General features: G+C 39.6%; 1 protein-coding gene across 1 annotated transcript in view; it reads right to left on the reverse strand.

Moving 5' to 3' along the window:
- Positions 1 to 16,573, reverse strand: part of EFHC2 (EF-hand domain containing 2) — a 197,292-nt gene that overhangs the window by 89,179 nt on the left and 91,540 nt on the right. Inside the window, exons 5-8 of the mRNA XM_077988768.1 lie at positions 14,839 to 15,090; positions 13,448 to 13,559; positions 12,917 to 13,057; positions 6,709 to 6,877 (exon numbers count right to left, since the gene is read on the reverse strand). Coding sequence (XP_077844894.1) covers positions 6,709 to 6,877; positions 12,917 to 13,057; positions 13,448 to 13,559; positions 14,839 to 15,090 — 674 coding nt within the window. The remainder of the gene's footprint in view (positions 1 to 6,708; positions 6,878 to 12,916; positions 13,058 to 13,447; positions 13,560 to 14,838; positions 15,091 to 16,573) is intronic.

Here is a 16,573-nt window from a genome sequence, read left to right on the forward strand (position 1 = left end):
TCACTCATATTGTAAGCCATTACAAGTCTGTTTTCCAAGGACAAAGACTGTCTTATTAACCATTATCTAATATAATACTTTTTACATTATAAGTATTCAATAAATGTTTATGGAAAATTGTTATGAGATCTGTATTGATTGGAATTTGCACTCAGAATTTTATGCATAGATAAAGATAGGATGAAATTACAGAATTAAAAGTTACCAAAGTTGATTGCCTGGTCACTGAAGAAACTGATTTCTGATCTGTCAGCAGAAGCATGTCTGCGGATATCAGCTAGTGAAAGGTGGACTTTGTAACAAACAGTAAACCCTTGGAGAGGTCTTTGATAACTAAAATCATTACCCCAGGGAGATACACAGGATAATAAACCATGTCCTCTGTCACAACTCTATGCACAGAAGTCTTCCCTTGCAGGGTCTCCTAGGCTGAAAATCATTCTTTCCTTGTGTCCACAGTGATTAGAAAAATAAAACAAGTATTTCTGACTTGCAGAGGCAAAAAGTGCTTTTCTCTGCCCCTTTCTCGGGCTGTACAAGAATGATGGCTGAGAAAGGATGGCACCAAGATTCCTACGCTTGAGGCCCCATGTGAGATGGTATGCAGCAGTTTGGAAAGCTCACCCCAAAACAGCCTGAGCAAAGCAGCCAGGTCTGCATGGCTGTTTTCTCAGTACCGAGTTCCCAGGCTTCAGACAGACCTCATATAGTGCGTGGGGCGCGGGGAGAAGCTATGCCTTGTCAACCATCTTCGCTGGTACATAATTGGGTTTGTAAGTAACAAATAGATTTGGTAGCCCCTCTCACACAAAAAAGCCATAACATTTCAGATACCCGAAATATCACTGAAACAGGATAGGTCTAACTTCAGGAAAAGAAATATTACTGTAAATTTAACTTCTTATAATTTATAAGTGTATATGTTAAGTGTGGGTTCTTCACACATTCAATATGCCTTTTTTTTTTTTTTTTTTTTTACCTAAATCTAGTGTTCTGGAGATCTCATCAATCGAGAATATAATCTACTCAATAAAATTTTCAGACTAGCAGTTCACAAAGTTTATTGTATATAAAAATCATGGCCGGGCGCGGTGGCTCAAGCCTGTAATCCCAGCACTTTGGGAGGCCGAGACGGGCGGATCACAAGGTCAGGAGATCGAGACCAGCCTGGCTAATACGGTGAAACCCCGTCTCTACTAAAAAAATACAAAAAACTAGCCGGGTGAGGTGGCGGGCGCCTGTAGTCCCAGCTACTCGGGAGGCTGAGGCAGGAGAATGGCGTAGACCCGGGAGGCGGAGCTTGCAGTGAGCTGAGATGCGGCCACTGCACTCCAGCCTGGGCGACAGAGCGAGACTCCGTCTCAAAAAAAAAAAAAATCACCTGGGGAGCTTGTTAAATATACAGAATCCAGAGTCCCATCCCCAGAGATATGGGGGGATTCAGTAGCTAGCTCACATCTCCAGAAACCTGCATTATTAATAAGCACCCCAGAAGATTCTGATAAGGTGGTCACCTGGGCATACTTTGAGAAGCACTGCAAGTGTCTTCAGATATTTCCCTAATAACTACTTCTCAAACTTCCCAGAATATTCTTTTTTATCACAATACTCCAGCTGACCACCTACTTATACCTCCTGCATCAATTGTAAGGTCACACCCAATTTAGCTCTATATAGACTTGTACTCTTGGATGGTTGTTTTAACAATGTGTTTGTTCCCGTTGTCCCCAAACAAATTATAAATTCCTAGGTCCAGAAGCCATGGCTTAACTTTTTCTATGTACAGCTCGGAGTTATCTAAAATCATTATGTCAAATTCTTCTCCCATTTTCTCTCGAATCCATTTCCATTAGGTTTGCTCTACCTAAACTGCTCTTGTAGAGGTCAACAATGATCTCCACAATGCCAATTCCAATGCTTAATTTTTTGTGCCTATCTAACTTAACCAATCAGCAGCAACCGGCACAAATGATCACTCCTTCAGTGTTACTCTTGCTTCACTGGCTTCCGGGATCCAGCATTCTCTTGGTTTTGCTCCTACCTCCTTGTTTGCTCCTTTTTAGTCTCCTTTGTTGGTTCCTCCTTTTTTCCCCAAGTTCCTAATTGGGGATGTTTCAGAGTTTATTCCTTGGTCATGCTCCGCTCTATGTATATTCACTCCCTTGGTGATCTCATGCAATCTCAAGGCTTTAATACCATTTGGTATCATGGCTTTAAATACCATCTACATGCTGATGGTATCCATGTCCACCTATCTTCTGAACCCTATACTCACACATGTATTCAATTGCCTACTTGGTATTGCCACTTGATATCTAATAGACATCCCAAACTTAACTCATTCTAAAACTGAACTTCTACTCTTGTCCCTAAACCTATCCCATCTCCAGTCTTTCTCATCTCAGTGGATGGCAACTCCACCCTTCTAGTTGCTCAAGCCCAAATTTTGAGTCATCTTAACTCCTCACTTCTTTCATACTTCATAACCAGTTTGTCAGGGAATCCCACTGGCCCTACCCTCAAAATATTTCCAGGATCCACTATTTAATTTCATCACTTTCACTGCACTCACCCAGATCTGAGCCACCAAAACTTTTCTCTTGGATTACTGCAGTAGCTTCTTACCCGGTCTTAATTTCCACCATTGCCATCTATAGTCTGCTCTCAACATTACACTGGAATGATTCTTTTAAAAAGAAAATCAGCTCAAGTCACTTCTCTGCTCAAATTTTCTAATGGCCCCCTTATCACTCAAAGTCAAAGCGTCCTTAAACAGTCCGTAAAGCCCTGTGTACCCAGTTCCCCATACACTCTCATCTCTTCTCCATGTGCTCTGCCCTTTACTCATCTACTCCATCCATGTCGGCCTCCCGGATGCTCCTTGAATATCCCAAGCACACTTCTTGCTCAGGGCCTTTACACCGACTGTTCCTTTTGCCTGGAGCACATTTCCTCTCCTCAGTAAAGTCCCTCAAGACCACACTATTTAAAATTGCAACCAAGAACGTTCCTCAGCCCCATACTCCCAATCTGCCTTTATTCTTTCCACAGCAACTTAATACCTTCTTTATTTTTTATGGTACTTAACATCTTGTAAATATTTCGTAATTTACTTATGTATTAATTGATGGTCCACCTCCCAGAACTAGAATATAAGTTCCACGATGGCAGGCCTTGGTGCCTATTTTGTTCGCTGATGTATCCCAAACACTCAGAACATTGCTTGGCACACAGCAGGGATTCAAGAAATAGTTGTTCACTAAGATAATGAATGGCTCATCCAGGGCTATACACCTACTAAAAACCTCAAATATAGCTACAGCTATAGAATCTTATGGTTGGAAGACACATGAAGGCTTATTTTTATTAATGGGGAAACATTTTTAAAAGAAGGAAAAAAATGACTGGTGGGGAAAGCAGATGGACAATATCTGTAACAAGACAGAGATGAAGATTAAACCACGAATTTTTGGATGCTATATGGCTATGACTGGCACAAGTCTGGGATAATAACCCTCCCAGTGAGAAGTCATCTGTCTCTTCTATCCATGATTAAGAACTGGATGAGTGAACATTTATTCTATTTGCTCACTTCTTCATCCATTCCTTCTCTTCTTAGACAAACTATTGATCCCCAAATATATAGTCAGCACCAGCTCTTATGGAAGCAATAAAGCTGGCCCCTGCCCTCAAGGAGCTCTTGGTCTAAAAGGAGCCCACAAATTACATAAACAAGTCCTTAACATGCACTGTTATATGCATAGATTCTGTCGAAAGACAGGTAAATTCCAGAAGTCAGATTTCCCTGGGTTCAGTTCCTAGTTCAACTAAAAATTAGCTGTGTGACCTTGAGGAAGTTGCATGGCCTCTCTGAGCCTCAGTTTTCTCATGTAAAAAATGGGTTTTACAATAACATTATCTACTTTCCAAAGATTTGATAATTAAATTAGATTAAGTATTGTAACATAGCACATAGTAACCACTAATGGCTTATTATGAGTAATCAGCAATAGTAATAACATTATTATTAGAGATATAATCAACAGAGTACTGTGGGCACACAAAGAACAGAGTAACTAATTCAGCCTGGTGCAGCAAGAAAGATATTATCCTGGCTCTCCCTCCTCAGACTAGACAATCTGCCCAGCAGGCTACCACAGTGATATCTACCCAGATAATAAAGAAGATCTTTATATCCACCAAAAGCTCATATGCTTTAATCTGAAACTATTCCCTCCAATGACTCATAGATCAGCATTAACCTCACAACAATAGCACCAAGTACATTTTTAATAGCAATATATATATAATCAAAGTGTCATGTACAATTTCATGTCTCAATTCACAGTTTATTTGTATTTTAAAAAACTATTCTTTGTATGCTTTGTGAAATCATCTTCCTTAGGTTCTTACAGTTTTAAAACCTTGGGTTATTCAAACTCATGTATAAGTCTCCAGCTGAATGTGCTAGTTACTATGGAAACATGGTCCCTGTGTGAGAAGAGCTTGAGGAAAGTGTATTCCTGGCACAGATTGAGCAGTGGACAGAAAGAACAAAATGAGAGACATTTGTGCCTACACTACCACCCTTCAGCCATGAAAACATGACAAGAACATAGAATACCATCTACAGTCAGTGTTCTGTGGGCAAGTTGACCCAATGTAGACAGAAAGAGGGACTAAATCAACTACTCACAAAGAACGGTTTTCCCCTGGGTTCCAGAAGCAACACCCTGGATAATATTTCATCTTGTTTACTTATAAGAAAAATTCCCTCTCCTTTTACAATAGGGACATTCTTTCTGCCCACCTCCTTCGGGTGGCTGTCCTTAAAAACAGAAGTTAGTCATCAAAAGTCCTACCCTGGAACCTCACCTAAACACTGTTCTCGATAAGGGAGGACAGAGTATAAGCTGGCAACCCTCTTATGTGATAAAAATCAGTGGTTCTCAAACACTGGTGTGTCTCAGAATCCCCCGGAAGACTTGAGAAAACTCAGAATGTTGAGCCCCTTCCCCAGAGCTTCTATCTCAGTCGATCTGGGTGGGGGGAGGCACAATAATTAGCATTTCTAAAAAGTACAGGGACCATTCCTGAGAAGCATCAAATCTAAAACTTAAAAATAGAACCCTAAAGTCTTTAAAAATAAAAGATTATTTCTAGAAAGACGAAGGACATCATGTCATAGCAAAGGCAGACTTTTAGACATTCTATATAATTCTTAATTGATTTTTACCACTTTTACAACTATAACACAACTACTGTTCTCTCTCCTTCGAATGTTCTACAACAACACCTGACCCCAATCAATTTTATGAAATTCAGGATGTCTTTTTTTTTTTTTTTTTTTTTTTTTTTTTTTTGAGACGGAGTCTGGCTCTGCCGCCCAAGCTGGAGTGCAGTGGCCGGATCTCAGCTCACTGCAAGCTCCGCCTCCCGGGTTTACGCCATTCTCCTGCCTCAGCCTCCCGAGTAGCTGGGACTACAGGCGCCCGCCACCTCGCCCGGCTAGTTTTTTGTATTTTTTAGTAGAGACGGGGTTTCACCGTGTTAGCCAGGATGGTCTCGATCTCCTGACCTCGTGATCCGCCCGTCTCGGCCTCCCAAAGTGCTGGGACCACAGGCTTGAGCCACCACGCCCGGCCCAGGATGTCTTTTTCTTCTCCTTCTCCTAGACTTACCACATTCCCTTTATCAATGTTTCTCCCCCAGGATCTCCTCATCCATTATTTGCCTCACACAGGACTGCAACCCTTAGCCCACATCCTATTCAAGCACCTACAATGTTTCCCCACCACTTTACCACTTTTCCCCTGACTTCTTTCTCCAGGGCTTGCTCTCCCTGCAGAAGCAAAAAGTAGCCAAGGGCAGTGTCTACATTCTATCTGCATGATTTACAGGCAGGTTTTTCTCCATGTCTATTAGGAATACTTCTGGAAGTCCATCATTTAAAATTATATTCAGCCAAGTGAGAAATCTATGGTTACTGAACTCAACCAACCTCTCAAGTGAAAACAACAACATTAATCACCAAGTAACATTTTTAAAAACACGTATAAATCCTTGAAATCTCTATAGCAGGGGTTGGCAAACCACAGTCAGTGAGCCAAATCCACCAGGCCACCTGTTTTTATATGACTTTTGAGATAAGAATGGTTTTTACATTTTGAAATGGTTGGCAAAATCAAAATAAGAGTAATATTTTGTGATATGTAAAAATTATATCAAACTTGAATGTCAGTGTCCATAAAAAAAGTCTTATTGGAACACAGTCACACGACCATTTACATTCTGTCTGTGGTTGCTTTCACGCTACAAAGGCAGATCTGAGTGGTTGTGACAGACACCGTATGGCCCACAAAACCAAAAATATTTCCTATCTGACCCTTTAAGAAAGAGCTTGCTAACTCCTACTCTACATCTTTCCCATCTTCGGGAGACAGACATATAGATAGATATGGAAAGGCAACATAGATTGGAGATAATATTACTTTAGGGGCCTCCAGATGATACTTACTAAAATAAGCACTCAAGTAAGAACCTGTTAATACGTGCATGTTAATCAACCTCATTAAAAGCCTATAATAATGTCTCCCCGGACTTGCAATTAGATGAGCTGCGTGACATCTGTTTTGTCATGAGAACTATGTTATAAACCCCAAACACATTTGGGAAAGATCAGACTAAAATCATGGTTCCCTCAAGCACCTGTCTTTTTCCATAAACTTCTTGAAGTTCCTCCGATGAGGTGTGGGCTTGAGGCCTATGCAGGTACGGAGAGAATCCTCTTCAGAACCAAAACCGTTGTAAGGTGGAAATTTCCTTTCTATTTTTGGAGGAGGAGAAGGAGGCTTGCATGAAACTGAGGTAAAGTTCTCTAGAACAAAACAAAGGCAAACAAAACATCAATATTTTTATTGCCCTGATTATGGCTGTTTTGAAAGGTTTGTTATGTTTTCAAGATCAACATGGAGATCTTTGTAGACTATTTTAAACTCTTTCAAACAAAACACAGCAAAATCCTGTGAGAGTACGTTTCAATCATGTTTACAAAAACCATGGAACTCAATAATCACCATTGGTTCAAAAGTTAAAAAAAAAAAAAAAAGAATCTATGTCAAATAAGTAAACGTTTATATTTTGTCATCACATTCCCATTTCTGAATATTTTTTGTTCTCCTCTGATTTTTCCAATAATATGAAAATTCATACTTGAAACTTTATGCCACTCATTCCATATTTTAACCTGTAATTTAGCCCTCTCCTATCTCAGTCAACACTCACTAATAAAATTCTTTTCCAAACAGGACTTATTCCTCACTATTCACCTTTATCCTTCCCCATCCACCATCTCCTCCTACTGCACCCTCTATTTGAGTACCCTCCATTGCCTCCAAATCAACTCCAGGTCATAGTATTTCCCTATGAAGTTCAAAAACAAACACCAAAATAAAACTTTCCTCTCACCAGCCACAGCCCCAGGTAGCTTTTGTTAAGCCCAAGAAAAGACTACAATTGCACTCAAATGCAATGAAGTGAACAAACAAAACAGAAAGAGAAAAAACTTTTAAAATAGCCAACTGCCTACTCTCTCCAAGGGAGTGCTATGCGGTAAATACTGTTGATTTTATTTATATACTTATCATCTGTGAGGAAAGAGAGATGGAGAGAGAGCTGGTAAGATATTTGTAATAGCCTAGGAGCTTTCAGGTACTCATTTGCGAAGCTGTACAATCTCAGAAGCAACCGTGCTCTCCAGAGCAAGGAACATATTGACCCGATCTATCCAAGTCACTGTGTTTGTCTCCAACATAAATGGCAAAAAAGATGCCAGATCTTTCCTAAAATGAAACAAAACAAACTCCCACAGAATCTATTTTCTACTTCTTCTCTAAGCTTCAGTATGACATAGGTGTTTTCAATCATGAATGAAAGGAGTTCTACATAAGCAAATATTTCCTTTTCCACTGTCGAAGTTCTCATAGAGGAAGAGTACAAATTTTAGTGTACACCTCTAGAAGAGAAAATGGAGATCAATTTTTCATCCAAGACAACCTAACTCTTAATATTAAGGTGGTTTTTTTGTTTTTGTTTTGTGTTTTAACTGATGATCAAAAGGCTAAGAGCTTGAGGCCATTTCTAACTCTTGTTGAAAACATTTTCAGCTTTCATATTTCCTTAGACTTCCTAGCAGCCTTTGTGTGAAATTTCCCCAAACACAATCCCCAAAAGAGTCTTGTTACATCCTAACAGAGACTGCTTACAGCAGACAGGTTTATAAAGGTGACTCAGTGAAAGGGGGGAGCCAGTCTGCCTGTACAGAAGTGACTTGTGAGCTTCAACTATTACTATTTTTGTGGTGATTAAAGAAAAGTCTTGGAAATAAAGAGGAGAGTTCAAATCTTGGAATTGGGCAGAATTGCAGTAGATTCTATCATTGCTAACCATTACATCTAACGCACCACTGTTTGGTCTTTCATTTCAGGAAGAGCATCATAACCATGGCAGGAGAGCTCTATGTGATTACTAAAAAATCTGGGCCTGAGCAGTTTCTTACAACAGGAGACATATACATACAACTCTACGTACCAATCTAAGCAGTCTAACCAAAAGAGGACACATATTGAATCTCAAAGTAATTAGGACTGCATTCTACACTTCCCCCCAGAATTACAGGGCTTATAACACACTGTTGTTTTCTCAACCATATAATTTTTGCAACAGATTTAAGTAACAAAAGAACCAATTTAGAGCTTTCCTCTGCACCCACAGTGCCATCTAGTGTATAAAAGCTGAGAACTTTTCCACTCCATCATGCCTGACTTTTATACCACCACATACATCTTTTTGGAAACTCTGGCTCAAGATCCAACTTTAAATTCCACTTCTCTGGGTAATTTGCATACATTCACAAAGCTCTGAACTCACAGCTGAATGACAAGTTTCTTCACTTTGGTTTTCCATCATCCCAGCATCCCGCATGTTTTAGGTGTTCAAAAATATTCATTGAATAAATGAAAAAGTATACATTTTTGTACAAAGCATCTTCCCCAATGTCTTAAGTTGGCATTCTGCTAGATCCTGAGACAGATATATCTTTTAATTATCTGATTTCTCTAATTCCAAGTGACTTGTCAAAACATATATATATATATATATATATATATATATATATATATATATATCTCGAACGTCCACCCATGGTTGACGAGATTCCAACAAATTGGCAGAGAGATGATACATATTACAAAGGAGTCTTAATGTTTCTTCGTGGTGATTTTCTATTCCCCATCTCAGTGGGAAAGACTACTGGGAAAAGCCTTCAATTTCATTGCTTATGTTCTAGTAGCCTAGAGATGAATACAGGTTTTGGGAGGCTAGAAGCTTAAATAATTTGGGCGAAGCTCTTCTAGACGAAGAATGTCAAACTACTAAGACAAAATTAGGCCAGGGCCTTGGATTGGGACCCCTGGAAAGGAAGACCTCTAAAGATTATGATTCATTAGCTTCAAGGTAAATCCACTTGTACTTGTATTCAATACCCACATCAAATGATTTCAATGAAACCTATATTCGTGAATCACATCATGTTAGAGCTATAAAATCTTTAAGAATCCTCCCATCTCAATCATCTTCATTTTATATGGGAAGCAAAAAAAACAAAATTGTTAGGTCCATCAGGACCATGTGATGAGACCAGAAGCCAATTCTATCCTATTGATGCAATTTTAAGTGTCCAGTTCCCTCAAATAATCATTAAACACTCATCTTAAATGTTCTGCTGTTCCTAAAAATTCAGAGATGGCCAGAAATGACTCCACAAAATTAAAGGTCTTTAAGATTTTTGTTCAATCTAAGTATAGCCTAATAAGTGTTCAAAAGCAATGAGAATGAACAGTCTTGTTACTAGTTTCATTGTCCCAGCCACTAAGAAAAAATAAGAAAGTCCACTGATAGACAAATAACAACCTAAAGCAGAAATTCCTACGTATGAACAGTTTACATTTGATCCCTGTCCTTTTAGTGAAAGAAACACCTGCTGGAACCCCTAGAGCCTTTTTCAACCTTCCTGCTATAGGAAAGATCAACAGACCTCCATCTGCCGGTCGGTGTTCATTCACATAAAATAATGTGGGAGTGACATGCTACAGCCCAGCAGGCAAGCCAGGGCCAGAGGGATGGCCAAACTGCCTGATGGAGGGGGTCACACTGCACTATTAAAGAGAAGAAATCTATGGAATCACCTTCTCCTTAGAATCCTTAAAAGTATGAAGGAATCATCTTAAGAGATTGAGTTTTACACAGGAGCTCAAATGTCTCTTGGAATTCTAGCAAGCCCTCCACTTCTACATAAATAGAAAGGTTATCCATGTACCTTTCTTGGGACTGTGGCCAACTCCTTGTCTTTGCCATTTTTTCTCCCCCCAAAATATGTTGGGGTATCATCACACAGGAGAAGGTACTAAAGCACCAAGGCTGCATTCTGCGTTAGAAGTCTTCCCCGACTTCCTGCTAGAGAGGCCCCTAGCTGTGTTGCTGGTACTTGTCAGATCCTTCCTGCGTGCTGCACAGTGGAGACACCCAGGTTTTCTACTGAACGCAATAATTGACAAGGGAGGAAATGTGACCACGATTATTGACAGAACCACAATGATTGATGGGACTTTGTCCTGGTTTGGGTTTTAAGGATACCGAAACATAACACATGTAATTTGGTCAGTTTAAAAAATTGCTGGGACCGGATGAACTATAAATAAAATTAAAATGGCAGAAATAACTGTATCTAAGTAACATTAAGGATATTAATTTCACCTTACCAAAAAATCAGGAAAAACAAACGCAAAGATTATCAGAGAATACTGATTCATTCTCCCCTCCACCTCATCATAGATATAATTTCTAGTCTTTACTTACATTAAGTACACTGTTGTAACTTAAGAAATGTTGTGTAATAATAGTGTCTGTTAAATGGGATATTTTAACATATGTTATGAGAAATATAAAAAGTCAGTGTGACTATGAAATGCATCATAATTTTGCATTTGCATAATTTTCTGTTTAAATGCATAATGCTCATGTTATATTAGCTTTAGAGGCACAGAGTACTTTTTTTTACATAATACAATTAGTCCACAGAGTGAACAAAAGAAGTGAACAGAAAGAAATTAAGCACAAGGACTCAACTGAAATGGACCATAGGACATTTGAAGCTGGTACATTTACCCAGGATGACTCGATTTGGAGCACAACAAGGAATTCACATTGCCTCCAAAAATTTTCTAGAGAAGCCGTTAAGACCCTAACAACATACTAAGTCTCACCACTAGGACATTCATTTTCCCAAATTCAACTTTCATATTCTCACCAAGCTGACAGACAAACATCAACCAAAAGTTGGACTTTATGTTTAAGGAATCATACAATGCTTTGGAACATTTACCACGTCCTTTATATTAAGGTAATCATCAGGTGTAAGTTATGGTTTTTGGTGACTCATCTTGATATATACATTTAAATTTTCATTCTATACTAAAGACTTATGGATTCCAAACAGGCATCTACATTTATTAAAGGCCAAATTCTTTTCCCATAGTCTAAGGGCCACCAGCAGCTTCTCCAGAGCAGCTGCCACCTACACATTCCTGGCTGCTTCTTGTCCACAGTCCCCAAGGCAAATATGCCCAACTGTGTCCACTGAAGGGGACTAATTTTAGAAAATAAAATAAAAAGAGGTCACCAATTTGGCCCCAGTAGGGCCCATACATTTTGACTAATCTGGCATGCAGATGCAGTGCAACAAATTCCCCTAATGAACCTAAGAGTAAAACTGAAAGCCTTTTTTACTCTAACCCCTTTGTGTGCTTGATGTGCCTTCTCTCACAATATAGAGACTCCCAGAAGGCCAGGAATACTACACAATGCAGACAACAAGACACATAGTATGGCTTCATCTCATTCTAGAGACAAAGCACCTTGTCTTTTAAGAAGCTGCGGTTGCACTTGGCTTCCATCTCACCCCTCGGGGAAGTGTGTTCATATGAATACTCCAAGGTCCAGAGAGAAGTACAGGACTAAGTACCCCCTATCCCAACTCCAGTCCCAAACTGGGACGTCAGCAAGTCCCATCAATTTCTAGCAGCAGCAGGTACCTGGAGACTCAGGTAGAGGGGAGTTTAACAAATGAGGGTTTATGTTTTAGGTTTCACGTCACATCCTCCACCAGCTTCCAAGACACTTGTAACACGGTGTCACACGCTGCAGGTCTCAGTTCCCCTTCCAGCCTAGAAACCTCTTATGCAATTCTGTATCTCCTAAGTCTACTACAATGACCTACATATAGTAGGTGCTCAATCAATAGCTCATTTTCATTCTGAACTGAACTAACCTTATTGGAACGGAGTTAATGTCTGAGAAGAGAGAAGCTTAAGACCTGGCTGAGCCTCACCAGGAAAGGGAGAGCAAAACTAGCAGAAGAGAATTCCCTTGATAACTCAGTTAGGTATACCCATTGTGGTAAGAATTAAGTGAAAAGAAAAGCATTCATTTTCCATTTTGATTGCTCAGCCAAAACATTTACCCCATACCGGAGTGGGGCAGAGGACTATAAAGGAAAATGGAAGTCCCTGGCATCAGGCAGACAAGTTCAAATCTTGGCTCACTCTTTGCTCACTGCATAACCTTGGACAAATGAGCCCCCTTTAAGTCTCAGTTTTTTTCACCTCTAAAACGGGGATCATGAGCCTACCCATAGAGAATTGTTAGGAATATATAAGACAACAAACAGCTGGAAGATAGCAAATGCACAATAAGTGGTAGCTATTATGAGCCTAGCATTTGAAACTCCAAAGTAAAATCTTAACTGGGGAACAAAGAGTTTAATTTTAAAAATATTTTAATTGACATACGTATCACTTACCAATTCCATATTTAGACTTATAATAAGACTTTGTAAATTCATCACAGTCATAAAGGAGCACTTTTCTTCCCCACACATTGATGGTGACTCCGAGGGACAGGTCACTATCTTTGTAAAACTCTTGGTCTACTTCTCCTAGCTAATAAAGACAAAGGAACATAGCATTGGCACCATGGACCCTCCAAAGAACCAGGAACCTCTTCCCAGAGAAAAAAAGGAAATTAAAAATAAAACTTCAGTCTTTAATAACTAAATTTTAAAAATCAAATAAAAAAGCAACCAGTTGATGTTAATGTTCTAAAGTATTATTTTAGCACTGTAGTATTATACTTACAAACTGCAATGCAATGCATATATTTATATAGACATTTCAGCATGCTTATTACTAATAAACAGCAGTACAATGTATATTTATGTAATCATCGATTTCATTCACAATCTCACAAGAAAAGAGTATGTAACTCGCCCCACTATTCAGGTTCCAAAGAAGTCACCCTAGAAACAGGTAATAAAATGTGAGGTTCCTTCCCTTATATCTATCCATCAGGAAGCCATCCGCTTGGTTCTTTATAAAGTCACCATACAAATTGAGAACCGCTCGATCTGTTATCTGGCCTGGTTGATAGACTCTAGGTGGGCAATTCTGGAAGACAAAATCAAAACAAGGTGTGGTAGGATTTAATCCATTCCCTTTCTTACTATAACTCCAGGGCTGGCATACAGGTGGCACTCAATGAATATTTGTTGAATGAATGAATAAAATGAATTAACTGATGTTGGCACACTGTAAATGTCAGGTATGTCATTATTATTTTATATTTAGCCTATTTTTCAAAGTCATTCTAAAAACAGGTTTTTCTGGCACCTCCTGGTTGCCTGCTATGCGTATCCCAGGGCTCACTCTGGGACAAACTGTGCCTCCCCTGCCTCCAAGCACACGCAGTAGGGCTTCTGGCAGTGGGCTCAGAGAATCTGGAAAAACCTCCCGTGAAGACTGAATGGTCAGCAGTTATTTGCCTCGGAAATCAGTGTTATGGTAACCTTTCCATGTGCACTAAGAAGATACTTTACCCAAATAAGAAAGAAAATATAACAGAGCTTTTGAAAAAGCCTTTATGTTTTTAAGTGTCCTTATAGGTGTTTACAGGTCCTTTGATGGTGTTTTTTTGTTTTTTTGTTTTTTTACTATGTTACCACATTTTAAAGACAGGGAAATAAGCTCAAAGAGGTTATGCGATTTGCCCAAGGTAGCACAACTATTAAGGGGCAGACTCACAACTCTAATCCAGGTCTGGGAAGTTTCTGCTGCCCCCAAATTACATGAGCTCTCAAATGGCCATAAATATTTATAGAAATCAATCTGACAACTCTTTTTAATATCAAATAAAATGCAAAAGTCATCACTGCCACTAGCTAGTGGCTAGTTGGTGACCAGTTGCTACACTCAGAAAAGGCACTTTGGTTTGTAAATTTGCATGTGTATGTTTGTGAGTGCATGTGTACATGCACATGTAGGTGCATGTGTATAGTATGTGTTTGTATTCACAACCTAGACCAAACCATGGGCTCTCCTCAGTAGTCTGTAGTGCCCCGTCCAAAGCCACAAGCAATTCTTTTACTAAGGAGTCATTTAGTTTCATAAAACTGGATATGAACTCAATGATGAATAGGTGCTTTCTCTTACATTTGACTTTTTTCCTTTACTTGCCTTAACTTCAATGTTCCAACTCTAATTGATCATATTCTCTGTATTACTTTCACAGATGTATATTAATAGAGAGCACAAAATGAAAGTTTTCTAAATACCTGCACCAGTGCATGGTTATTATCATCACATAGTCATAACACACAACATTCCAAACAGTGACTCTAGTCTCTTGACTCACAAGCAAATTCAGAAAGTGGTTATGTCCACTGCTCACCTTGGGCAGCTTACTCCTCCGGAGGAACATTTTTATAGCATCTCGGCCTGAGTTGTGTGGAAGCAATTCTTTGATTTCAATAGTATCATCACACAAGAAGTAATGCAGGATGAGTTCTCTACGGTCTCCAAACATTGAGACTGAGTCATCCCACAGGCAGAAGAAACACAAAATCTTGCCATGATACTGGAGGAACTGTTTCAGGGTGTCAAGGGATTCGTAGGGACGTAAGGGCTCTACGTGTTCTAGAACCTGCAAATGGAGAAAATGTCAGTAATAGTTGCAGGGTTTGCATAATCACTTCTAAGATACACACAATCAAGTGACAAATATATAAAGATATATTTTTGGCCAGGTACGGTGGCTCATGCCTGTAATCCCAGCATTTTGGGAGGCCAAAGCGGGAAAATTGCTTGAGTTCAGGAGTTCAAGATCAGCCTGGGCAACATGGCAAAAACACAACTCTTTTTCTTTTTTTTTTTTTTTTGAGACGGAGTCTCGCTCTGTCGCCCAGGCTGGAGTGCAGTGGCTGGATCTCAGCTCACTGCAAGCTCCGCCTCCCGGGTTTACGCCATTCTCCTGCCTCAGCCTCCCGAGTAGCTGGGACTACAGGTGCCCGCCGCCTCACCCAGCTAGTTTTTTGTATTTTTTTAGTAGAGACGGGGTTTCACTGTGTTAGCCAGGATGGTCTCGATCTCCTGACCTCGTGATCTGCCCGTCTCGGCCTCCCAAAGTGCTGGGATTACAGGCTTGAGCCACTGCGCCCGGCCAAAAACACAACTCTTAAAAAAAAAAACATTAGCCAGGTACGGTGTTACACGCCTATAGTCCCAGCTACTCAGGAGGCTGAGATGGGAGAATTGTTGACCTCAGGAGGTCAAGGCTACAGTGAGCTATGTTCACACCACTGCGCTCCAGCCTAGGCAACAGAATATGACCCTGTCTCAAAAAAAAAAGAAAACAAAAAAGATCTACTTTTCTATAGACTATTCTGTGATTTTGTTTTTTAATTTCAACTATGACATAGATACATATGCATCTATAACCAGTTTTAACCTTAAGAATAGAGACAAACAAGTATGAAGAAGTTTTTCATATTAAACATTAATACACTAAATTATACTTCTGGCCAGGCGGGGTGACTCACACCTGTAATCTCAGCACCTTGGGAGGCCAAGGTAGGTGGATCATTTGAGGCCAGGAGTTTGAGACCAGCCTGGTCATCCCTACTAAAAATACAAAAACATTTAGCCAGGTGTGGTGGCAGGCGCCAGTAATCCCAGCTACTCAGGAGGCTGAGGCAGGAGAATTCCTTGAACCTGGGAGGCAGAGGTTGCAGTGAGCCAAGATTGTGCCACTGCACTCCAGCCTGGGCAACAGAGCAATACTCCGTATCTAAATAAATAAATAAATGAAAAAAACTATACTTCTTTAATATTTTTTAAAACTGACTTTTCTCAAAGATTTAAAATTCTTATTTAAGAACAGACAAAACTAATCTATGGTAACAGAAATCAGAATAGTAATTGCCTCTAGGTAGGGAATTTGACCAGAAAGGGGGAGAAAGGAGCTTTCTAAAGTGATAAAAATATTCTACATCTCGATTTTTGTGTTGGTTACTCAACTGCACACATTTTACAAAACGTGTTGACCTATACACTTAAGATTTATACAATTGACTCTATGTTAATTATATCTCAACCAAAAACATAATTTGTCTTTTCACTGGGAAATT

This window comes from Macaca mulatta, chromosome X (assembly GCF_049350105.2).
Source record: "Macaca mulatta isolate MMU2019108-1 chromosome X, T2T-MMU8v2.0, whole genome shotgun sequence".
Taxonomy (NCBI): Eukaryota; Metazoa; Chordata; class Mammalia; order Primates; family Cercopithecidae; genus Macaca; species Macaca mulatta.